Here is a 26717-nt window from a genome sequence, read left to right on the forward strand (position 1 = left end):
CTATCTTATATATACAAGAACCCCAAATACCGTCTATGGTGTGGTGGCGATTTTACGCATTAATTAGTGGTACGGTAAAAAACCACGCCCCCCCCCTTCCCCTCCTAGTTTCCCTCTCCCCCCTCCCCCTTCCCCTCCCCTCCCCCCTGTTTGAATTTCATCCTGGGAGAACCCTGGCCATATCATTTTACTATTCTTGTCATCTTCTACCAGAGCTAAGCAGCTCAATGTCAAACTGTCCGTATTGCCATAGTTATTTAACAGATCTGGCAGTAAGTGTTTAAACAACATGTACAAATCCCTCGTACCCATATTTTTATTTCAGTTGTTATATTTACTGGTGGGAGGAAAAAGAATTTCGTTGAACATCATTTTCGTTGTGTGTATATGTTGTTGCATATGTAGTCTAACCGTTCTTCGCCTTTTAAATTATTATGCACATAACTACTGGTTGATATGGTATCCAAATTACCTAGTCTGCATACATTATCTGATGCTTAGAATAGGGGGGAATTGTTCATTTAAATAGTGAACAATGCTGTAAACTTTCCTTTAGAGTAAATAGAAATAATCAGATAATCAGGTAAATTTATGAAATAATTATTTGTGAAAAACAAACAATGAGGTTTCTATTTTACCAGTCCCTTGTGTGTGCATGATAACTGATGTGCGAAATCATTATTATTTTTCATGACAAACTGTTTTCAGTGTTTCTTGGTGCATGGAGCATTTCATCAACTTCAACACCTAATTACGCAGGCTGATAACTTAATATATAATATTAAATATAATTATGCATATCTAATGTATAATAACTATACATGTTGCAAGTAAAATTGTATTAGTTAAGCTATATTTTCAAGACCAAATTTTTGGCGACATTTTGAGATTTGAGGTATATTTGTTATTAATAATAATATTATATTAGGCCCTACCAAATCTTTTAAATTGTCACTAAATGCAAATTTTTGTAAATATAAATAGTTGACAATAAGCGATAATATGTGTTCAGTCTGTGGTGATATTACGTGTTTGAATTTATATTAAAAGACTGAATCAATAGTATACCGGTACTTCTATTAGATATTGCATCATATCAAAGATCATGTACTGATTATTGTCATTTCCCTTCCAAGCATGGCTATTTCAAGTAGTATTTGCAGTCTATTCACGCTAGAAGCACTACATTCAGTGGACATCCTTACATGTCAATATACATTATTTATTTCTATAATTAAAAATGGATAAGAGAATTTTTGATAACACAACCAGTGGAATAAACAAGGTACATGAATAAATTTATTAAAACGCTTTCGTGATTTAGCTAAAGATGTCGCTTCGTCCCGGAAATGGGCGGTCCCCGCGAAAATTTAGAAATCCAAAAATGGATTATGATTGGTTACAGCTTGCTAAACATAGTGACGTCACGAAAACTAAAATGTTGTCAGTGAAGTGTAGGTGGTATGTTTATGCCAACCGTTTGAAATATCTTAGATAATCGTCGGCATCTGTGGACTTGTGAAGGTGAGCACATACATTTTTGTTTAGATGACATTGCTTTTATAGTTGGTGAAGTTTGAAAATTTTGGATCGTCTGATTATTGCGTATTATTGATTTGAATTGCGGTGCCTTCACTGGCAGACCGATCATCTGATTTTTCAAGGTGTGTATAATTTACCAACGATTATTTACAAAATCAAGCCAGAGGTTTTACGTTATGTGCACCTTATGGTTGCTACATTTACAGTGTACGACTAGTCGATGTAAGACTCTTAACTATTTAGGAAATAGTGCAATATTTGAGCTGGAATAGAAAACTGCTTGGCGGTGAACGGCGACGTCGCCGTCAGTCAGAACATCCTTTCATCCTACTCAAAATGCGCAACTGTGATCTACTTGGATTTCTATTAAATATACTATTTCAGTGTAATTGTGACTTACTGAATTTCTGTTTTGTAAACATGAGCATACGGAGTCTCGTAGTAAGGGAAAGCGTATAAATGTATCAATGCATGTCTGTTTAAACCGACGGGTTGCCGTGTTCGTGAATAGAGGGGTGGCGGGTTGTAGATTGGAGCGGCTAACAAGCGTTCAGAAAGGCGCGATTCTGCTCGTCTAATTTCACGGATAAAACTTGAGATATAGATAATAACGTCGAATTGTGTCTCGCATGTTATTTTCATGATCGATCTTTCGCATATTTTGCCCACGTTAAGCTGTAAATAACTTGAATAGCACGTATAAAGTGCGGGTTTTGTTTGTTTTGTGCTGAAGACGCAGACAGGGGTGGGCGGGTTGTGTTGGTATTTTCGTTGTGATTTTGTCACAAAGCTGGATCATACAGTTTGCACAGATTGTCGTTGATTATGTTGTCCATGGTACACTAAAACTAACTTCAAACGGATACATGGGATTTCTGTTTATAACAATATTTGTTGTCGTTCGAGCACAGCCAAATGTACAAGTGTTTTGGAACGTACCATTTTTTGGTCGCGTCCATTCAACAACATTTCAGGTCGCAGTGTGCCAGGCGCCATGATGTTGTTTGGTACAGCGTGTACGCTCGCCAGTTTGTTGAGCAGAACCAACCCTTGTTGAGGTTATTACTTGCGGTGCTCATGACTGCTCATGTTAATCAATTAATTTTTATATTAACTTTAATCTTGTCGTGTATATATATCAGTGTCTGTCACTTCACAATTGCACGAATAAGATTGTCTGAGTTCATGGTTATCAAGTTCATCGTATCCAAGCTTTAGCTATTATTATTGTATACAGATCACCATAAACTTGTAGAACTCAGAAGCACAAATCTTCTGTTATATTATTGAATATCGTTTTAAATTTCGCTGTTGTTCATGAATTAGATATTCATTATTCAGTGTTCACAAACATACTACAGTACTTATAATGATGCTGTCATATTGTCCATTGTTTGTATAATTAACAACCAAAACAAACGGGATTTGTTTCCTGAATTCATTGCTCCGTTCAATACACAAGTCCACAGTATTTGTGAACTAAATTAAATTTTACGTTACTAAATTTAAATATTTGTTTACTGGCTATAGGTATTTATTGTTTAAAATCATATCATTAAATATAAAAGTAGTGAGTAATTGTGCATATATATGTCTTCACAATAATAATAACTCATGTTGGTATTCCAGGGAAGTAGTTGCAGGGTTCTCCAAGCTTTTTCATTATAGCATGGCGGGGCTGCTTTTACGGTCTTAGTTTTAGCATTTTTTAGCTAATTTTAGCATGGCGGCTATGATATTTAGAGTGGCGGGTGCATTTTAGGATGGCGGGGCTCGACGATAACCTGGCGGGCCGCCAGGCTATAAGTGCTCTTGGAGAACCCTGAGTTGGTGTTTGGATTTTGTTAAATTATGCAACTTTGTAAAGTTAGGGTAGTTTAAAACTATTAGGTATATACTCACTGACTTGTAGATTCCAGCAGTAACTGTCCTTGTTGCTTCCAACAGTCACAACTGTTCTATATTCTGAAAACCTTAACCTAGTAAATCTAGATTTTAGCCGTATGATGTTTACACTTTACTGCCTATATGCATTATAGCATTTGAGTATCGCTGTTTGCAATTTGCTATGTTTATTGTAAAATTAGAAGGAGTTGATTACAACCTATTTAGACTGAGCATTGCCCACTGTCTACAAGATTTACCATCTATTTTAGGTCAGATTTGCACCCAGTAATGTAATAAGGTACAATATAACTATATCACTGCATGCTTTCTTTAGACGGAGAATAGGTGACCTTAACATAAACTGGTCCGAATTGGTCGGATCCAAGCTTACACGAATGACTAGATGATGCAACATCATATTGAAGCTCAAGAGGTAAGTTCGAATGAATCTGCACATTGTGTTATTAACTATTATGCTATATCCATTGAAACTTTAATAGATGTTATCATGTCCTTGTCAAATTATTAGGTGTTAACACGTTAGTATAATCATGCAAGTATAATCATGCACATATGGTGTGGTCTGAACAGAATTTAATGTTACCAATTAATAAATAGGACATGAGAAATTGTGACTTTTGCACGATGTTAGACGAGCATAATTGTAGCAGTTTGTGTGATATTTTGCAGCAGACAGTAGTTGGCTACCAGCCACAGCAGCACACTGGTGAAGGAGAGGGGCAGGTGAACCTGCAAACCTCTCCTAATTTGCCCCAAAGACTAGCACAGCCCATATCATCACAGTATACCGAGAACAAGATGGCCAGTTCTATGCCTTTCGCTGGCTTCCCGTAAGTAAATTTTATATAGTGTCTAAATCCCGGCTGGAATTCTTTCTAGCTGTCTTTCAATTTTAATAGTGTTAGGTGTAGGTAGTGTTACGCTCAGTCTTCTCTATATTGTTGGATTATGGTTTGCATCACCGTCAATGTCACTGTTAAGTAAAAGGTTGGTGATTATGTAATCATAAAAATTTGTACAGATTGAGCCAGTTATAGACTTAAAACCATGGACTATATATATGTGTAGTAATATTTTCGTTCAAGAACAGGAGTTGAGGTCAGAACATTGTGCTATGATCACATGTACATGGAATTCACAGTAATAGAAACTCATTTTTTATAGATTTGACTAATTGTCATGTCCTCAGGGTTTGTGCCTGGAATGTACAAAATGCTGTCCATCTGCCTTGTAAATCTTGCCCCCCTTTTCCAGTTACAACTAGCACTACACCATAATGACATTTACTTCCAAAGTTATTTTCAGTGGGAAAATTTGTCTATTTAACCAAAACTTTTCTACAAAATTATTACTTTAGCAAATGTATGCCATTAGCAGCACATGTATGCATTGGTCTGTACACAAAAAATGCTTACGTGGCTGTTTGGTGGTGTCGTGCATTGAAATTTTAATGGTTGCACAATTTGGATACTTGTGTTTTTGACTGTTTTGAGGTGTCAAATTATTATTGACATGTGATATTACCAATATTTATCAGTACGTACACAAAACTGTTACATGATTTGATAATTAGTTACTTTAAGAAGGAATTCCAAGGATCATGTTAGGTTTAGCAGGATGCATATCTAATAACAGGGTGTTTTTGTTTTATTTAGTATCCCCAGTCAAGCTAATCAGGGGCCAACCTCGGTGTTCCATCCATCACCACATCATACTCCGCCACCTGCAACCCAACAGACTACGCACAGTATCCACTTTACCCAGGTAATTTGAGGCCTTTCACAAAGTTATCAATGGGTAATGTTGCCATTATAATTGCGTTTTCCTGCTCATCTTAGTTCACACCGTGAAAGTGCGTTGTGTTATTATACAATAATCATGGTTGACGTTGTTCATCATCTATTGTCTTCGGTCAACTATAAGCTGAGAGAAAAGAAATGCTGTGAATGTCATTTGAGTTCAGTTTAGTCACGCGTGCACCTTCTTGCGCCACAGTTACAAGTGTATTTACTATTGTCGTAGTAAAAGTATAAAGATGTGTGAGTCTGTTGTTTGTGAGACATGAATAGAAACGTCTTTTAACAATTCATAACCTGTTTTATGATGAGACATAAATTCATTAAATATACAAATCGTATAAAAACCTATTCAAGCTTTCGTGAAGCATTAAAAAACCATTGGATAGATGCTTTTTGCACAGCCCCAAGTCGGTAGTGGACAGCAGACGTTTCAGCGCTTGAAGGTCGAAGATGCGCTTTCATACCTGGACCAAGTGAAACTACAATTTGGAAATCAGCCACAAGTCTACAATGATTTCCTGGATATTATGAAAGAATTCAAGTCTCAGGCGTACGTGCAGTGGTGGATGTTCTCTAATGTGTGATTAAATGCATTAGTTCACATTTTTATATGAGCTTACTAGTAGGATTATGAATAAGTATAAAGCAATAATATATATATACACACACACACATACACAAGTATGTGCATATAGATGGAGCTCTGTCATTTTTCTTGCAGCATTGACACACCTGGGGTGATTGCAAGAGTGTCCAGCTTGTTCAGTGGGCATCCCGATCTCATAGTTGGATTCAACACTTTCCTCCCACCTGGCTACAAGATTGAGGTGCAGGCCAATGATCCAACACAGATTAGTGTAAGCATGCCCACATTGGCTGCGCAACCACTAGCCACTGTCCAACTGAATGCAGCAAATGCAGCCGCAGCAGCAAAGGTATGTGTCATAGAATGTGTGTTTGGTGTTATTCAAATGCCCTTCATATTCCCATTGGCTATTGCCACCTAGCTAGCAGTCAAATACATCGCACAAAACTGTTGTAGTTGAGTGTTTCATCCGTCCTTGGAGCTAGATTAAATTAAGTTGGCAAATAGAAACCATGAGAATGGAATGAAATTTTGAAGGAAAATGAATCAGTTTAGTCGTAACCATTATTTTATAGGTTACATGACATTGTATCTTTAGTGGATATTAAATTTTAAAGTATGAGTGCTGGCATATATGGCTGGTGGAACAATGATAAAAATATTGTGCATTGGGAGCTTGCCAGTGAAAATTGCATTCACTAATTAAAAATGTGTTAAATAAGAGATACCATGCTAGCACTAATTTTAAAATTATCTGACATGGCCAGCTGACATTTAATCGAAAGGTGAAAGAAAATGAATAACTTTGTTAGTTGTAGTGTAGACCTTGAAAATTGTCTTAAAGTAGTAACATGTATAATTGTTGATGTTATGTATAATCACTGTTTTTATGTATAACCGATGTGCAGTGTCTGTTTATAACAAACTTTCTATTGCATTGTTCATGGCATTTAATAGACTTCACATTCATTTGAAATACAGTCTTTGATTTTTGTCAGTCCTTTGATAAAAACCTCATTTCCGTGTTCTATTTTGTGGTCGCTTATTGATTGATTTCATGGAAATGGTTTAGAGAATTCCTTTTGGAATATGTGGGGTTTTTCATTCAGATATTTGCTGAACGTTACGAGTTTTTGTCCAGATATTTCTAAGTGGACAAAATCTACTGCTGAAAGCCTTAAAGGAACCCACCTTTCCACCGTTGGGGTAAATAGCATAACGATTATTCGTGCCTGCCGAGATCTGTCTGACGTCACAAAGGTTTCCCCGAGGGTAACGTCCGGGTGAAAAGGTCCGTTTCGAACGACTGTTGTGTCTAGTCGACGGTGTACTGACTGTCGGTTTCTTCTTTAGGCGGCGGCTGCTGCGGCCGCGGCTGCGAACGGGGGGAGCACACACGGCTCGCCGCGCGGAGCCACGTCTCAACACTCGTACCACGCCCCCGAGCCGCCGCCCCCGCCCACCCAATCGGCAGCCTCAAACGCCATGCCTCTCGGAAGCCAGCCGGTGGAGTTCAACCACGCGATCAACTACGTGAACAAGATAAAGGTGCACGCGTTATTCGTAATCACAAAGATCGCGGTGTCGTTTGCTGCGTATCTGGGTTTTTTTTTAAGTGAAAATATGTTAGTTAATCCAAGATATGTAATTTTGTGAAAATGTTTTTACATTTTTGTGATATTTGTTGTGTTTTAGAATCGATTCCAAGGGCAGCCGGATGTGTATAAGGCCTTCCTTGAGATATTACATACGTACCAGAAGGAGCAGCGAAATCTTAAAGAGGTACAGTTGTTACTTTGAATTACAGTGATGTTTCAGTTGATACTAAATTAAGTTGGCTATTGTAAAGTAAATTAGGTTACAGTACTGTGCATCCTACAAGGTAATCATGATTGCTACTCATTAGCTAGTGCTTCCCACAAACAGAAATTTAAGTGTGCCTGTTTTCTTAGGAAGGTGGTTTGTTATATATATATACACCATATGGAGGGTTTATTCGCTATTATTGTGTTTAGATTCTTTTAAGAATTCGAAATGCCCATTGGATAAATATCCAGGGCTATTATGCCGTCAATTTTAGATTTGGCTGCCTAATAACGGTAGCCAGACGCACATACATGTTGTTTAATGTGTGTGCTCTTATGTTGTTAATCAGTTTAGCTACTAGATTAGGAGGATAGCTAGTCGTCTTGCTAGACAGCTAATAACCCCTGACCTGGTTGGTGGGAAAGAAACACTGGCCTTCTAATCCCCGTGTTTTCCTGTAGGGGCTCAGCAGTCCCGGGTCTCAGCCTCTGACAGAGCAGGAGGTGTATCAGCAGGTGGCGAAGCTGTTTGAGAACCAGGAGGATCTGCTGGACGAGTTTGGACAGTTTCTCCCCGACGCCAACGGCACGTCAACCGGCCTGGTACGTCACGCGCGACCCGCACGTCACCGTGTGGTCGTTCTCTGACCTCACTCTCGTTAGCATCTGTGCTTGTTAGCATCTGCGTGACCTTCAGTTCTTGATGTGGTGTGAGAGAGAGTGCATCTTCCTCTTACTGCTCTATACTAATAGTTATCCTCTTACTACTGTGTGTGCAGTATATGATTAATTTAATAAATATTAATAATTAATATTAATAAGTTTTTGTCTGTGACCTTTAGGTTCCGTTTTGTGACGGTCTGTGTAAGGTGTGATTTTATTCTGGGCCTTGTTAGTGTCTTTTGTGCAGAGCATGACCAGGAAAGATGTTAGAACTATACGGTGTGTAAATGGGCACATTTCGGTTTAATCGTGCTTACCTCTAACTTCAGTAGTAGAAGTATAGAATGCTTGATTGCTCTTGATGTTGTGTGTCACGTTTGGTTTTTACATAAGCTGCCGAGTATCACGTAGGACTTGGATGTAGTCTTACACCAATCGAAAAGTTCTGAAAGTGTAGTGTAACCGTTTTCGTTGCGTGTAAGCGTAAAGTTTTCTATGAGTGCACAGTTTGTACATAGTCGGTACATATACTGTTCGCATAAAAAGATACGAAGCGTGCGCGATCTGTGTGCGATTTGCTGACGACTTTTTTTTGTTTCGTTTGTTTTTTTTTGCTGCGCACAGTTTGGCTCGCTGACGCAAAACAAGACGGCGGGTCTGCGCAACGACCACTCGTCGACCGTGAAGAAACCGCTGATGCCCAGCGGCTCCAGCAGCCTGAAGAGCAAGAGTGGCTCGCACATACGCCGGTCATCTACCAGCACCGGTCCACCACCAAAGGTGAGGCTACGAGGCGCGGCGTGTCCTCGACCGTCCGGACAGGAGTGTTCGTTTGCGGTTTGATTCATGACTCTGCGTGACTACTTGCGCTGTCGTGTATTGACCGGACACTAGTAGAGTGTACTGAGAAAGGAGTTGACTTCTCGTTTGAGTTGGTCTTGTATTCACAAGTGTACGTGGTTGAGTAGTAGCGATGTGTTTTGACACTAATCTGTGGGTGTGAGTTTAGGTTTGCATGTGCACGTTTGATAAGACGTGTACAGCCTAATTATTGAGAATTTACCATTGTGAACGCTGTACTTTTGTACTAATTTTGTTTTGCATTTTTTTCATGATTTTGTTTTTAGTTAAACTTCAGTCTTAAAGTTTTTGTTTAGTTTCCACTTTACCCTGAACCTGCACTGTTTGTGTATGTCTGACATATTTATAGGAGAATGTTTCTTGTTGGAAGGCCCAGTTGAATCTCTGTCATTTAGAACCGAGACAGAGACATAGCATTTAATAAAGGTCATGGTTCTTAGTTCCTCCAAAGAGAGTACCCTCCCTCTAGCATCCTGGTTGGATCCTTTTCCATAGAGACTACCAACTCTTTTAAACCATGACTATATTCTCTCTTCGTAGAGCCTACTATCATATATCAATTTAACTGCTGCATCCTCTCAAAGCAGACCACCCACACTTCTAACACTATGGCTGCATCCTCTCTCCAAGCCGACCACCCACCCTCCTAACACCATGGCTGCATCCTCTCCTCCAAGCCGACCACCCACCCTCCTAACACCATGGCTGCATCCTCTCAAAGCCGACCACCCAACCTCCTAACACCATGGCTGCATCCTCCCCTTTAAGCAGACCACCCACCCTCCTAAGACCATAGTTGCATTTTCTCCCCTAATCAGACTACCCACCCTCTAACACCATGGCTGCATCCTCTCACTTAAGCAGACTACCCACCCTCTAACACCATGGCTGCATCCTCTCACTTAAGCAGACTACCCACCCTTCTAACACCATGGCTGCATCCTCTTACTTAAGCAGACTACCCACCCTTCTAACACCCTGGCCAGGTCTTTTCCCCTAAGCAGACTACCCTCCCTCTAACACCATAGCCAGGTCTTCTCCCCTAAGCGGGCCACCCACCCACCTAATGCCGCCTCACACACAGACGTGTAGCGCGCTAACGATGTCCCCCACGTTTTTGCCGCAGAAGCCCAAGATGGGTGCGCTGAAGGACGTGTCGCTGGCCGAGGCGGGCAAGTACGGCACGCTGAACGAGTACGCGTTCTTCGACAAGGTGCGCAAGGCGCTGCGCAGCCAGGATGTCTACGAGAACTTCCTGCGCTGCCTGACGCTGTTCAACCAGGAGGTGGTGTCGCGCGTCGAGCTCGTGCAGCTCGTCACGCCGTTCCTAGGGTAAGCGAGCGTGCTGGCCTCGGTCGGCCATGTATCACCGGGCGTTTCTTCTTCCGCCCTGTTCGAGCACGAGCGCGATCAGCAGGGTCGGCTGCGTGCTTCTGCACTGTGTTCCCCCGGGCGTATCTTCTTCCATGGTCCCGTTCGAGCGCGAGCACGATCGGAAGGGTCTGCTGCGTGCTTCTACGTTGCTGATGCTGTCGTGTGGGCAGCGGGACCGCTAATCGACAAACGGCAAACCTTGCGTTACGATCTTAATAGATTTTTTTTAAACTGTGTCTACTGTGTGCTTTTACGTTGCTGATATTGTGGTGGGCGGGGTATCGCATATTGACAAACGCCAAACCTTGCGTTACGATCTTAATAGATATTTATAGAAAAAAGTGTGATGTGACAGTGTGCTTCCACGTTGCTGAGGCTTTGGGCGGGTTATTGCAAATTGACACTGCAAACCTTGCGTTACGATCTTGGTAGGTACTTCTACGTTTTAGTTTCACGATGTGTGAGTTTTGAATTGGAGAGAATGATTGTTTTGCCGTCCCACTTGCAGGAAGTTCCCGGAATTGTTTAAATGGTTTAAAGACTTTCTGGGCTACAAAGAGAGCGGCAGTCTGGTTGATACCATATCGATGGGCACGGCAAACAAGGAGCGAGAGCGGCCCATCGGAGAATTAGCCATGGAAATAGGTATGGGGATTCTGGGCAAGGCACTGTGGATGATGTTTGCACGTCCTGCATGTTACCTATAGACGTTTATGTCTAGCAGACACATGTAGGCAACTACATTTCCAAATGAATCGTGCGTAACGTTAGGGGAAAGGCTAAAAAGCATGCTAATGTTAATTAGGTCATCTCGTAATTAAATTTTCTACGTAATGTTCAAATGATGTATAGTTCATGTGTAGGTGGGCATTTCTTAGGAAAAGCTGGTGATTTCACGTTATCTCTTGTGTTAGATTATGCATCCTGCAAGCGCTACGGAGCAAGCTACCGCGCCTTGCCCAAAAGCTACGTGCAACCACGCTGCAGTGGCAGGACTGCTCTGTGCAGGGAGGTGAGTGCAATTATTGTGCTACGTATCGTATTGTAGCTCAAGTGTTGCGATACACGACGTTTTCATTTGTGTGCGCGTTTTGTGTCTCATCGTTGCATAATCGTCATGATACGTATCGTAGCGTAAGTGTCGTGACATACGACGTATCGTGTGCGGCGCGCATCTCATGGTGAGCTCGTAAACGTCGTGACGACTGTCGCGCATGCGTACGCCGCCGAATTCTCTTCAACGCTTCTTCTGGCTCTCGCTATTCTCTATCTCTCTCTCTCGCTCTTCAATGCCCCCTCTTGCCTTCGTTCCCCCGCAGGAGCTCAACGACACGTGGGTGTCGTTCCCGTCGTGGTCCGAGGACTCGCAGTTCGTGACGTCGCGCAAGAACGTCTACGAGGAGCACATCTACCGCTGCGAGGACGAACGCTTCGAGCTCGACGTCGTCCTCGAGACAAACCTCGCGACGATCCGCGTGCTCGAGGGCGTCGCAAAGAAGCTGTCGCGCATGTCGCCCGAGGAGGCCGCCAAGCATCGCCTCGACAACTGCCTCGGCGGCACGTCCGAGGTCATCCACCGGCGTGCGATACAGCGGTGAGCGTCGCGCGTGGTGCGCGAGAGCGGTATGGGGTTCGGCGTGAAAGGCGGTTCATTTTTCCCTTTTGTGTTTCGTGTGGATGGCTTTTAGCTCATCTGACGTAGTCAGATGCAGCTTGTAGAATCGCATGATCGTGCGTGCGTGCGTCCATTCGTCAACAGTTGGGCACAAATCTTAACCGCTCGACGTACGGTCACGATATTCGGGACGTCGGGGGGGGGGGGGTCGTGAAAAGGACTCGGGATGACCAATTTGGGGGTCAAAGGTCAAGATGTGTAAACGGAGGGAATATTTCTTCCTTACCTTAAGGTATAGGAGGAAATGCGAAATTGCGGCACAAATCTTAACGGCTCAACATGTGCTCTTAATATTCGGTGTATAGTGTGATGGGCAGGAAACCCATCACCAGTGCGGAATTGGAGGTCACAGTTCAAAGGGTCATTTTCTGAGGACATGGCCTAATGGACAGAGTGAAAAACTTTTTTGTTTCAGCGCTGACTTACCATTTTTATCACTATTGAAAGGACAATGAAATGTGCTTTCCATTGACGCGCGAAGAGTAAGTGTCTGATAACATTTTGACCCTGAAAGGGAGGGTTCAACATGGATTTGTTGACTGTTAACAAAGGACTGAACTGCTTTTGCTATTATTAGAGCCCATACCTGTGTGGATGTGAGACTATATTTGTAGTTAAATTGCAAAGACAGAAGTTTGTTGAACAAGGTTTACACTCCTTAAATCATATTATTTTCTAAAGCAGTCTGTATATTAATAGCACCCTGAACGCTCGCGTGGCTACCGTCATCTGAAATGTAGGCAAAAACCCGGAGGCAACCCATTACTCATGCATGGGGGTGAACTGGCACTTTTCTAATAAACATGCACACCTGCAATGCAGATGTGTTTAATTTATTACTCACAGCTGAGCGAAATTGTCGCCTGCCTGAATATACTTGGATTTTAGCCTGTAAATTTTCAGCAACTCAATGGAATTAGGTTATCTCTACTTTCTTGACTTATCACCAATGCACGAATTTCCATTTTTTCTTTACTTTGAAACGAAATTCATGATCTTCCCAACTGGAAAAGGCGATTTTTTGAAACGGAAACTCACTGTCCCTACACATGTTAAATGAAGATGATGCAGTCGGTGATCTTGTCTCTAAATTCTTTTCGTGCGTAGATTCTAATATCATTTCATGCCGATTTTTGCAGAATATATGGGGACAAAGCCCCAGATATCATCGATGGATTGAAAAAGAACCCGGTGGTTGCCGTGCCTTTAGTGTTGCGAAGGTAAATAGCTTGTTTAACAATAATTTTTATGGTTATTCTTGACATTTGAACTTTGAACAGTTCATGCAGAACTTCTTGTGCAAGTTTGGTGTTTCTTTCTGGAGTTTTTATATTGGGTTTTGATGCATTTATATTTTATGTATATGTTTAAACATTTAACACAGGTTGAAAGCCAAGGAAGAAGAGTGGAGAGAGGCTCAAAAGCAATTCAATAAGATTTGGCGCGAACAGAATGAGAAGTTTTATCTGAAATCCCTCGATCACCAGGGTATCAACTACAAACAGAACGACACGAAAAGCCTGCGTTCAAAGAGTTTACTCAACGAAATTGAAACGATTTATGACGAGGTAAATTGCCGTGTAATTGTAAAACAGATGTTACAGATTACCTTGTGTTGGAATGCAGTAACCCAGTTTTGAATACTTTTTGCTTGTGTATCAAAAGCGAATCTTGTATTGATTTTTATTCGGTGAATTTGTGTTCATTTCTTGTTTTCTCTTTTTATCGAAAACAGGACCCCAATATTTTGCAGCGCAGTGAGCATGTACAGGACGGCATCAACCAAGACTTGTTAACGGGTCCTCACATGACCATCCGGTATGAGAACAAGGCGATGCTTGACGATTCTGCGTCATTAATCATCCATCACATGAAACGTCAGACAAGTACGTAGATAAGTCTCGGTTTCCCTTTGCTATCTTACCATTCAGTAAAGAAGGGAACAGGGAGGAGCGGTGACAGAGACATTGTCCATCGTTTCCCTTTTTCTTTATTGTAGTCAGTTCAATTTCATTTTGAATACAATGAATATACAGTGTTTCCCCTGGCCAAAAAAAGTTTGTGAGGTGGTAAAATTTTCTTGGTGCGTTTGCGCGTTGCGAGGTCCTAGCAAAGCGAGCACTGAAGGTGCTCGCTCAGCTAGGGTGGTCCAGGGGCATTCCCCCTGGAATTTCTTGCAGTTTGGTGCATTCTACGCTATTTTGGTGCATTATAAGCACTGTTCTATGGAAGAACAATGATTTTCGTCATCGAGCGGTGTTTTGGACAAATTTCTGTGCGGCGGCTGAGAATTTAAGCGAGGCGGCCCGCCTCGCTCGTGTTAATGCAGGGGAAACACTGAATGTATACCGATTTGAACCGTACAACAACGTTGTAACATCAGTCGAATGGAAATTTCTATGGACTTGAATTTTAAGTTCTTTGAACGTTTGATGTCAGGTATTCACAAGGAAGACAAGTACAAGATCAAGCAGCTGTTGAACCACTTCATCCCAGACTTGTTCTACGTGGCACGAGGAGAGCTGTCAGACGACGAAGGCGACAAAGACGACGGTAAGTGCCTCACTATAGGTAGCTGCGCCACGAGGTCGCTTCAGCACTCACTGGCTTTGCGTTTGGAAACACACTTTCTTTGGCATTGATGCGAAAGCCTATGCTACGCTAAGTAAGCACGCATAGTCCATGCACTGCTGCTGCTGCCGCGTGAAGGGTTGCGTCTTAGTCTTTTTTGTACAAATAGACTCGTTTTATTTTGCCGGTCTAGGTCTAGCTTTATTAGCCCCCGACTTTTTACTACGTTAGCTGCGGTTTGTGTCACAGTAATCGTATGATTTCGGTAGTTGTTATCCTCCTAATCTCCTGATCGCTTCAGACGATGACGAGAGGGTATCGAAAGAGAAGTCGGAAGAGCACAGCGGACGCCCAACGACGCGGAGCAACGGCAACGGCATGACGACGAGAAGCAAGCCCGGTGGTGGTGGCGGAGGCGGCGTGAAGGAGGAAAAGACGGGCGAGGAGAAGAGCTGGACAAACAGCCGGCTGAGCGACAGTGACAGCGAGGCAGTCACGACGTCCGGCAATGCAAAAGACAGCGAACCGGTGCCGTCGGACAACGTGAGTGCGGCGTCGGCTAACCGTGCATCGTGACGTATGCACGAGCGAATTGGATTCATCTCTGTACATGCAATAGATCATTACGATGCATTGGATTTTTCATGAATTTATCAGTAATGTGACAGTGCAGTGATTTAGCGTTTTTTTTTTATTTATATTTTTGCGCGATTAATATAAATTCGATGTAAAGTATGAAAAAAATGATAATGAAGTAAAAAATATACTTGTAAAAAATAACGTCTGATTCCAGGCATAAAATCCAAGGTTGTGTGTGACAAAAAAGTAATTAATTACCGTGTGCGTATTTTTTTTCAGGGTGAAATCTGCACTCTGTTTATCGGAAACAACAACTGGTACTTGTTCTTCCGGTTACATCAAATTCTCTGTGATCGCCTTAACAAGATGTACATGAGGGCCCAGCAATTCATAGAGGAGGAGTGTCAGTACAAGAAAGATCGCAAGGAGTCGACGGCGATGGCATTGCGACTGCGAGTGCCGAGTGAGTGACGCGCATCCTCCTCCCTACTCACGTGACTGTTGTGTCCGTACTGAGCTATCCGTCATGTCTGTAGTTTCGTCGCCGAGCCCTGCTTGCGTGTCGTGCGAAGCGTCCAGTCGCGGTAAAACCCCAAACTTAACAACAATGTGATCTCGATTTAGTTGTGAAATCTGTAGTTTTCGTAAAAGTAAAAGTTTTCGTAATTATCCGACGTCCGAAAAGTTACCGCAACGGAGATACGCATTCCCGCCGGTGGGGAGCAATGAATTGATCAGCACGAGATACAGAACGGCTAGTAGATAGAAAAATCTTTCATTCTTCATTTGAAATAAATAGAAAAACCTTTCATTCTTCAGGTGAAATAAATAGAAAAACCTTTCATTCTTCAGGTGAAATAAATGGAAAAATCTTTCATTCTTCGTGTGAAATAAATAACAAAAATCTTTCATTCTCCAGGTGAAATAAATAACAAAAATCTGTTCTTCTCCAGGTGAAATAAATGAAAAAAAAATTCCATTCGTCAGGTGAAATAAATAGAAAAATCTGTTCTTCTCACAGGTGAAATCAAGGTCGAGGATTATCATCCTGTGTTCCTGGACATGGTGAAGAACTTACTCGACGGCAACCTGGATCCGACGGCCTACGAGGACCAGCTGCGTGAGATGTACGGAATACACGCGTACCTCGCCTTCACCGCCGACAAGCTGGTGCAGAACATCGTCCGACAGGTACACACACCCCCGAATTTACTACACATGTATATTACCACTAATAGATTTATATTCGTGTTTCTTTACGCGGTAGACGTTCGTTACGTGGTTCGTCTGTTGTAGCGGGTGTGTGCCCACAAGTTGTGGGTTTAACACCCCCCTGTTTCTCGGTTTGGTTCAGATTGCCGAAGTAAATGCTTGTGATGTTTTCGTAACACTTGCGCCACATTGTGAACAAACCTGGATCGGATCACTAGCATGTCGTATCTATTGCGTAACCGACGGCAGCTGCAGCAATTCAGATAACCGATGTATTCACAGTAAATTACCAATTTCCACTCGGCATGGTCACGTGACTGTAGTCTGCGTGCGTGCTATGCCGGTAATTGACCGGTGCGCCTGGCGTGTCTGACATAACAGTTCTAGCCAATCGTGGTCGCGATGAGTCGTCCTAAAAACGAGTCGACATCCATATCGGCGTGCACCACATACAAACGTCACTCGTCGTTCGTATCAAAGCCTAAGCTCAATCGACCTAGACCTAACAACAACATCTCGGATCGGTGGCGGGACGGCGGCGGAGTCGGGCTCGTCTTGCCACTCGGGCAGATTAGAGTTAATTAACGAGTTCGAGTTCGAAGTCTGTCGGCTGTGCTAACAACCGTGCGCGTCGCCGTCTCTCTCATGGCACGTTGTGGACTAACTTGAGCTGGATCACTAGGGTGTTGTATATATTGTGTACCCCACGGCAGCTGCAGCAATTCAAGTAAGGTGTCGGAGCGGGGTGGGGTTGTCCTGCCGCTCGCTAAGAGTAGGGTTAATCACGAAAACATCGTCTCTCTCTATCGCCGCAGCTGCAGCATCTCGTCGTCGACGAGACCGGCGTGCAGATGACGGAGATGTTCCAGGAGGAGCGTAAGAACGCGGCGACGGGAGGCTACCTGTCGACGCAGCACCAGCGCCTGCCGGCCGAGGCCGCCTACCAGAAGCGTGCCGAGCAGGCGCTCGCCGACGAAAATTGCTTCAAGATATACCTGGTGAGAGGGGCGGGAGCGGGAGCGGGAGCGGGAGCGGGAGCGGGAGCGGGAGCGGGAGCGGGAGCGGGAGCGGGAGCGACTGTGTGACCATTTGTTTAGGTCTGTGTTAGACCATCTAGATAGAAATAAAGATATGATAGAGATGTGATAGATAGCGAGTTGTACTGGGTGTGGGGTGACTGTCTGGGTTTGACTGCGGTGACCATCTCGGTCTGATTGTGGTGACCGTTTGTTTAGGTCTGTGATAGACCATAGATAGACAGAGATGTGATAGGTAGAATTGTACTGGATCTGTGGTGACCGTCTGCATCTGACTGGTGTCCACCGTTTTACCTGTGCAGTACAAGAACGACGGCCGCATCACCGTGGAGCTGCTCGACACGGACACGGAGGCGTCGGACGACGCCGTCGAGGTCGAAAAGTGGTCCGAGTACGTCGACAAGTACACGTCCAACGACGGCGAGGAGATATCCGAGGAGCTCAAGGAGATGCTCGCGAAGAAGCCAGTGTTCTTGCCCAGGTAGGCTCATGCTCGTGAAGAAGCCAGTGTTCCTGCCCAGGTAGGCTCATGCTCGCGAAGAAGCCAGTGTTCCTGCCCAGGTAGGCTCATGCTCGCGAAGAAGCCAGTGTTCCTGCCCAGGTAGGCTCATGCTCGCGAAAGAAGCCTCAGTATTCCTGCCCGGAGCGTCAGCTTGAAGAAGCCAGTTGTTCCTGCCCAGTAGGCTCTGCTCCGTGAAAGCAACCGAGTGTTCTGCCCACGTAGCCTCATGCTCGCGAAAGCAAGCCAGTTTCCTGCCAGGTAGGCTCATGCTCGCCGAAGAAGCCAGTATTCCTGCCCAGGTATAGGCTCATGCTGAAGAAGCCAGTGTGCTTGCCCAGTAGCTCATGCTCGCTGCCAAGAATCCAGTGTTCCTGCCCAAAGGTAGCTTCATGGCTCGGCGTAAAGAAGCCAGTGCTTCCCTCCCCAGGTAAGCTCATGCTCGCAAAGAGCCAGTTCGTCCTATCCCAGTAGGCTCAGCTCCCGAAGAAGAAGCAGTGTCCGCCCAGGTATCATTATCGCGAAGAGCCACTGCTCTTGCCCAGTAGGCGCATGCTCGCGAAGAGAACCAGTGTCTTCCTGCCCAGGTAGGCTCATCTCGCCGAAGAAGCCATGTGCTCCTGCCCAGGTAGCTCATGCTCCAAAAAGACAGCCAGTGTTCCTGCCCATGTAGGCTCTGCTCCGAATAATCCAGTGTTCCTGCCCCAGGTTAGGCATCATGCTCTGAAAGAAGCCAGGCTTCCTCCCCAGGCTTAGGCTCATGCTCGGCGAGAAGCCAGTGTCCTGCCCAGGTAGGCTCATGCTTGTGCAGTTTGCGGCAGTCGCGCAGCGTGGCTGTTAAGGATTGCGTCTCGTAATAATGTATACAGAGTACATCGTATGCCATGCTGCACAGCCCGACAGTAGCCAGCTACAAGAAGAGAAGCTAGTTGGTCACTTAAGCGGATATGCGCGGGACGGCAGTGCACACCTGAGTTTAGGTGTGATTAGGCTTGAGCTGTTAGCATGTTTGGACGTGTCATATTGGAATGTAGAGAAAATCGTCGTAAAGATATTCAATAGTTTTCTTGTGTTAGTATTTTGAACAGTGGCTGTGGATTTGCGAAGACATTTTCGTCATTGCGTGTTCGTTTTCCTGATTGACGATGATTTCCCAGTGAAGTTCACTTTGATTTATTAGGAAAACAGACGCGCGCAAACTGACAGGGCGTAAATTTCAATGCGGAAATCGTCTTCGGCGTACGAAACTGGAATACGCGTAGTCGTACAGTTCTAGATATACGAGATTTCATTCGCGTCAGTCGGCTGCTCTGTCGGGAGAGGTTCGATCGCGTGATGTTGATCTTCGTTCTGCAGGAACATCAGACAATGGCGGCAAGTCGTGCGAAATAACAACGACGACGACGCGAAAACAGAGAAGCCCGATGCTGCAGAGGCTCAACGCAGCGAGGGAGCCGGCGTAGAGGAGGTGGAGGAGGAGGAGGAGGAGGAGAACCCTGCCGAGAACGAGTCCGCGAAGCAGGAGAAGGACGTCGCGGAGGACATGGAGATCTCCGACAACGCGGAGTGCCGCTTCAACCTCAACTCCTGCAAGATGTTGTTCGTCGTCAAGTCGGAGAACTACCTGTACAAGAAGAACGCGCTCAGAAAGGCTCGCCTGGTGAGTGTCGCCGTGGCAACATCTTGTCGCGTTCGTAAGGTTCGTGCGCGATAATAACAAACGTGCCACCGGGGAAATTTGTTTCGCGATAAGAGTCGGTCGAATTGATGAAAAACCGTCACGTAGTCATGTGGCTATTTTTCACTCTCTGCCGAGCATCACGACTTTGTTTGTTTATGTTGTTATTGTTTGTTATCGTTACTTATCTCTCTTGGTTTTTTTTCGACGACAGAGCCACAAGAAGGTCTCGACGCACCTGTACAACAACTTCACCAGGTGGCACAAGACGTGGCTGACGAGCAACGTAGCCAAGGAGCAGGACGCGGCGACGACTTCCTGGCTCGCCGGCCGCATCGACGGCCTCGCCGGCAAGACAGTGTGCACCGTGCGCGACGACGCTGACGAGTCACCCTACCACAAGTACACGCGCTACTCGGTCGAGCTGCCCCCGCACCAGCCACCGCCGCCGCCGCCGCAGCAGCAGCAGCAGCAGCAGCAGCCACCGACGTCATAATGAATGCGTGAAAACCCGAATCCCAGGAACCGGGCGCGGCGGCGGGTCGGGAGCCGGGGATGTCTCGTGGGGCGTGCGTTCTCCAGGAAACTGAGTGGGTGCTTGACCAGGGTGGTGGTGGGGGGGGGTCTTGGCAGGTATGTACGAGGACATCCTCGTCGCACGCCGAGTCCTTACCTCGCGGCCCGCGGCTGTCGCGTGATACGGGCACGTTGGCTAGCAGTGCTTCGTATGCGGCGTTGCTCACAGCGTGAACGCGTGGGGGGTCGAAGGAAGGTCGGTGCGGGTCACGTCGGCCCAGGTTCCCGTTCGGAAGACCGAATTGATGGCCCACCTATCGAGTATTCGGCGGGCGGTAACGATGGCACGAGAAAATGCGCAGCGTCGTGCGTTGCCGTTTCGCCATGTAAATAAATCTGGGGCCAGGTTGAAATTGTCAGGTTCGTGGATTTCCTCCCACCCTTAGCACCACTTCACTCTCACACTGCAGTGAGAGAAGTGTCGTTAGGGTTTCTGAAGCATACAAGTGCTAAAAGGGTCACTAATAAATACAAGGGCCTCGTTATAAAGTGGCTAATGCGACATTAAATTAGTATACTAGACAGTAGACACACATGTAATAATGCAAGCGAGAAAAGTGTCGCTTGTTGAGAAGGGTGTGATGCTATTATATATACACTATAACACTGTATATATGTCACCTCATCATTGCAATCTATAAATTTGATGTTCAGAGCCGTGTACATCTTGTATTATTCAAGTATGGTGGTTGTAAATAGTTTGCTGTGTAAATTTCTTTCTGTGTGCTGTTGTAGGCTGTTAGTGTAGTGATCTGCATTAATAATGTTGCAGGCATACATGTAGTGTGAACTGGCGCTCTCAGTAGTGTTTCCCTTCCCTTCAAATGTTATTTATTACCACGTCATAAGTGGTCAATTGGTTGTTGCAGTTTCTGCATGTCAGCACGACGCCAACTGGAGGTTAGTCTGCATGTGTCTGCATGTGCGTGTGTTGAGTGTCTGAGGGTACCAAACTCATTTGTACATATTAAACGTGTATTGTGTGTTTGTGCGTGGGCTTGCATTTCTCAAGTAGTTTTTGTACGCAGTCCTGACATTCCATATCAAGCCAACAGCTACAATTTCAATAATGCCAATGGTTTAAAGTGTTTCGTGAAAAATACCATAGTAACAACATCTTGTGTTTAAATCAAATTTGCCTCATTTATATGATGTACTCTACTTATTACTATAGTGATCATGTGCCTCTTACATACTGTACATGTCTCATATGTTGTGTATATATTTGTTGTTTTAATCGATTCACTATCAAATGATGAAGAAACAAGGTGTAATATTATCATATCACTTATTTATGCACAAGTCAAGCAAGCACAAATAAAGGTGTAACCATGCATTCATCTAGCAATACGGTTGCTGTCTTCCGCATACCTTGTTTGTACAAACCATGGACTTTGATAAAGCTGCATGAAGATTGAGCTGCCTTGTTTTCACACCCAGTGTTCGTTGACTTGCCAGCTGCAGCCTGGAACTAGCGTTCTTGTTGCCATGTATGATTTGGTTGATCGAAATGGTACATCGGTGCCGTGGTATGAACGTGGTATGTGGGAACTCGCAACTATCTGGTTAGATGTATACTTTGTATTACACCAGTTTATATGGATTTACCAAGAAAATTTCTTATACCGAAAATAGAGCATCAGGCACTGCTACTGTTTCCCGTATACTGCTAATGTTTTCTCTTCTTGTGTCTGTCTGTGTGCGTGCGTGCGCGTGCGTCTATGTCCATGATTGTAATGAAGTATTTGGCATACTTTTCTCCCTAAGCACTGATAATTCGACTATCAACCTGTGTGTTTTCCCATGCTTCTGTGATGTGATTTCAACCCACTTGGCTATCTGCATTATATTAAGAATATGATGAGAAACGTGGTTGTTAAACAAACTAGCGGCAAAGTCGTTCATTTATGCATGATGAAAAGGGGTTTGGCAATTCACAATCGGACATTGAATGCAGTACCAGATAATATGTAACGTTAAAGTTGAGGTCCCTCGAACATACAATGCATGCCTGTGTCACATTGTATGTACATTTAGTTATGTAACCGTTCAATCGGTATGTCTCATCTGTTATCGATGTTCAATTGTGTATCATGTATCTATAAATATTAGCGTGAAAACTGGGTGGGAGCCACAGGACCTGATTATATGTACCTGTTCAGAATGTGCATAATGCGGGCAAGCTGGTATGGTTTACAACAAATGAACATGCCAGCTGAAGAAAAGCACAAGTGAACAGGGGAACAATTAATTTAGTGTTTGTTGAGTGTATGTTTGAAATAATATTGTGAACCCCTGCCTGTAATGTTGATCCATTGTCGTGGTTGCCAAATGATACATTCAGGCAAGGTCTTCAAATGTGTATATGTGTTACAACATGCCAAAGGTTACATATTCTTGAGAATTTTAACAAGCAGTTTGCTTTTGTACCATACTTACACATGTAAAAAGGTTTATACATTAGAGATTGTGACTTTCGAAAATTAATATAAAAAAGAAAAGAAAGAATATGTAGCCTTGTACAGAGAGTGCTCCCACCGCCATGATGTGCAGTTGTGTCGATTGTAACATGTGCCTGATTTAATCAATTGTGTGGGGCGTGGTGTAGCTGGGTGTAGATAGAGAACCTTGTAGTGTTATAAACAGCACAAGTGTATCAAAATATTATATAATATCATTTTTATTTCAAAATATAATAAATTTTTTCCAGTTATAACAGTTGTTATTGTTAACAAATATCTGTCAGTGTTGAAGAAAAAATTATTTAAACAACTTTTATGAAATTTAGGTAATATTACCTAATTAACTAGAATGAAGCGAAATAGGATAGCTGCAACATGTACAAAAACTATGTAAAAAAGCAAAGGCATTCATTTCCCTACATTTTACACGTGCCCTACAGCTCTGTTTTTTTTGCATTTTGTCTCTTTTCATTTTCCTTGGCATTGGCCTCCTTAATTACTCTAATGCTTTCCGCTTGCTTTTGCTTCTGGTCCATCGCATTCATAATAAACTCTTTCTGCTCTTGCTTGCTCTTCTTCATTTGCTCTTTCATTTCATTCAATGCCTCATCAGCTTTAATTTTTTCATCCCTCAGCCTTTCTATATTGTTCTCGATATCTATGCTATCGGGACTTTTATCTGTATGTTCGGGTGTACTGCTTTGTTTCTGAGACTGCTTTTGTAGCTCTTTGAGTTTGGTCTCAATTTCTATCTTTTGTTCTTTCAGCCTGTTTACCTCTGTTTTCTGTTGTAGCCGGTCTTTTTCATATTTCTCCTTTTTTGATATTTCTTCAACTGGCTCTTCGGCTGGCTCTTCGTCTGTCTCCTGTTCCTTCAGTATTTTTGCAAACTCCTCTTTACCTCTAATATCGGGACGTTTTTCCTTCTGCTGAACCTATGAAAACAAAGATGGCAGCAGTTTTAGGGACCACCTAATTTATTGTTTGGTTACTTCATTATTATTTTGACGTACTGTACTATTATTTTTTAAACAATCCTTTTAGATTAGGCAGGTGTTCACTCATATATATGTATTTACTGGAAATATAAATCTACATTTACGGACCTTGTAGAGTGGGGAAGCTTTGCCATAATAGATCTGTTGTTCAATTGTAACTTCTTCACACCTATCCTGAGTGACTAGAAAGTTCTTGATATCCCAAGCTTTTGAGCCATCCTTAAGCATGAAAATCACTCTGTTGTCATCTACCACAAACCTGGAGAAAGAGATGTAGAGTAAAGGTGTCTTCCTACTTAAATTGTGCTCTCACAAAGAACTTTTTTAAAGAGTCAATTATTAACTGTACTTCTATACTTAGATACTTATTACAGGAACAAAATGTTTTGTCATTCTGCTTCAGGGTTTATGTCTAGAAAGTGCAACCATTGAGATGGTCATTCATTCATTCATTCATGACAACATTTATATATATATACAATATTCACGGTAGCATTCGCGGTTACATTTTTTATCTTTTAATCAATATTTGGCACCAAAAATTCTCAAACGTACAGTGCAAGTGTAGTCCTATAATACCAGTTCCTTCCTCAACTATCACATCACGGCATAACACATACACCTCTAGCACACCGACTGCACTCCATCAAATAATGCATGAGTTACAATGTGTAAGGGTGCAAGAGTAATAAAGGATATTGAGGTTTTATCAGAAAAAACTCTATTTAACATTTAAATGTAGTCTCTATTTAACATGTGCCACACCTGATCAAAGGGTGACTTCTAGCATTGACTTGCACAAACATGAGACATGAAAGCCCTGCCTCTCATTATATTACACAGTGTATCTACGTGCAAACATGGGACCGGCTTAGTTCTACAAACAATTCTTTAAAATATAGACACTACCTTTGGCTCTCATAGTTTGCATTGAACAGACTTGTGTGCCAAAGCTGCGTGATTGCTTCCGTCTCTTCACGCGTCGGACCACCTACAAAACAAATAGTGGCGATAGAGATGTATGATGAACAAAGTTTTAAATCGGCTATCTCAGGAGACCTTAGTCAAAGAAGTAGCAATGCATGATTATTACCAATCGTGCTATCGTAATTATTACCAAGCAGAAGCTAAATTCTCACATTTTCTTGTTTCTCGGCTTAACACTTGCAGGTGGAGTAAACCTCTGTTTAACTTATACCTAATGAAACATGACCTTTGCAATATTGATGTAACAAGTGCCGCAAAGCGACAGCGCTCAACTGACGTGTACTGTAGCCAGGTATTCTTCTGATAAACTCACTGGCAACCGAATCAAGTGCGCCCTCCTGCCACCGCGGGAATGTCTGATATCTGACCTTTCGCCCTCTGCCCTTTGACCTGTGACCTCAAATTTCGCACTGGTGATGGGTTTCCTCCCCATCACACTATACATCAAATATTAAGAGTGTAGGTCGAGCCGTTGAGATTTGTGCTGCAATTCCCTATTTCCTTCTATATCTTAAAGGACAATTGAAGTCAAATTTTCTAACTTCTGTAACGTTTTTATACATAGAAATACATTCAATAACGTATTCCATTTCAAATCCGGCGCCCAATTAGTAATAAACACATGAATAGTAATCTAGGTCATGTGCCGTCACGGCCCCAAGTTGAGCGACGCCACGCTAACGCAAGTTGAGTGCACTGTTGTGTATAAGATGGAAACAGAAAGCGATAATTTCAATGATTCTAGTGATTACGCAGGTGATGATGATATTTATAGTGATTTACCAGTTGGATATAGGTTTGAGCCTGAATATACACAAGAAGAAATTGAAGAGAATCGTCTGAAAAAGCAACGCGAAGAGTCGGCAGAAACCTCTCAAGAATCAGAACAGTCACAACATGGCGGAATGGAAGCTTCGGTACCCGATAGGACTGTAGACAAATACTGGTGTTCTTGAGGTGTTTGTGAATTAATGAGTACGACACCTGAATGTATATATGCTGCCATGAGAATGAGAAGACCAGGGTTATTGTAGACCAGTTCGACGCTAGACCAGGTGAGTCATGCGAGTACACTGATCACCGAGCTTATCACGCTCAGCTTGGTAATATGTATGTACATGAATATAAGTACATTTACAGGCTACATGTTTGTGTCTTGAAATAATAAATAAGCATGAGAAATAACAAAAAACATCGAATATTTAACCACCGCACGCACTATGTTTACATAATGGTGTCGCTCAATTCAGGTGTTTATTACTAATTGGGCACCGGATTTGAAATGGAATACGTTATTGAATGTATTTCTATATATAAAAACGTTACAGAAGTTAGAAAATTTGACTTCAATTGTCCTTTAAGTTAAGGGGGAAATATTCCCCCTCCATTGACACACCTTGACCTTTGACCCTTAACCCCCAAATTCAACATACCGAGTCTTTTTCGCGATCCCCCCCCCCACGTCCTGAATATCAAGACCGTACGTCGAGCAGTTAAGATTTGTGCCCAACTGTTGACGCACGCACGCACGCACGGACAATCATGCGATTCTACCAGCTGCATCTGACTTCGTCAGCTGAGCTAAAAATGCAGTTTCACAAGCTTGGGGCATTTAACTGCTTCAAAGCGATAAAACTGTAATGACTTGATGGTTTCTTCGATTTTAACGGCTACTTTACAATTTCATTACAACACAAGGGTATGCTGATATGTGGCTGCAACGTATTAGCCAGCGAGCCGTGCAGCCTTGATTTGCATGGTCAGTTTTGAAACTGTACGGCCACAAATGTGTAACACGGCCTAAAATATTGATCTATTTAAGACACACATACAAAACAAGTGCCGCAGAGCGACAGCGCTCATCTAACGTCTACTGCGGTGACTCTGTGGTGGAGTGGTGGGATT

The 26717-nt window shown here is 43.3% G+C and overlaps 2 protein-coding genes across 4 annotated transcripts in view; one reads left to right on the forward strand and one right to left on the reverse strand.

Moving 5' to 3' along the window:
• The first annotated feature begins 1367 nt into the window (after nt 1–1367).
• Nucleotides 1368–23078, forward strand: LOC106820692 (paired amphipathic helix protein Sin3a-like). Of its 3 annotated transcripts, none has more exons than XM_014825198.1 (25): nt 1368–1524; nt 3764–3862; nt 4123–4280; nt 5106–5214; nt 5636–5799; nt 5971–6184; nt 7189–7383; nt 7531–7617; nt 8103–8243; nt 8928–9083; nt 10291–10496; nt 11047–11183; nt 11453–11550; nt 11858–12132; nt 13353–13433; nt 13598–13781; nt 13949–14099; nt 14653–14766; nt 15086–15327; nt 15643–15826; nt 16385–16554; nt 17391–17573; nt 17915–18093; nt 19468–19771; nt 20004–23078. In XM_014825198.1, exons 2-25 carry the CDS (start codon nt 3833–3835, stop codon nt 20283–20285), a joined length of 4044 nt encoding a protein of 1347 aa, XP_014680684.1. In that variant the 5' UTR covers nt 1368–1524; nt 3764–3832; the 3' UTR covers nt 20286–23078. The 3 variants fall into 3 exon arrangements, with proteins under 3 accessions (XP_014680684.1, XP_014680683.1, XP_014680685.1); XM_014825197.1 differs by having other exon boundaries at nt 1369–1524; nt 4120–4280; XM_014825199.1 differs by having other exon boundaries at nt 1369–1524; nt 4120–4280; nt 5651–5799.
• Nucleotides 23022–26717, reverse strand: part of LOC106820693 (LDLR chaperone MESD-like) — a 6248-nt gene continuing 2552 nt past the window's right edge. Inside the window, exons 3-5 of the mRNA XM_014825200.1 lie at nt 24735–24816; nt 23934–24084; nt 23022–23762 (exon numbers count right to left, since the gene is read on the reverse strand). Coding sequence (XP_014680686.1) covers nt 23262–23762; nt 23934–24084; nt 24735–24816 — 734 coding nt within the window. The 3' untranslated portion in view covers nt 23022–23261. The remainder of the gene's footprint in view (nt 23763–23933; nt 24085–24734; nt 24817–26717) is intronic.

The sequence above is a fragment of the Priapulus caudatus genome, unplaced genomic scaffold (genome assembly GCF_000485595.1).
Source record: "Priapulus caudatus unplaced genomic scaffold, Priapulus_caudatus-5.0.1 Scaffold43, whole genome shotgun sequence".
NCBI lineage: Eukaryota > Metazoa > Priapulida > Priapulimorpha > Priapulimorphida > Priapulidae > Priapulus > Priapulus caudatus.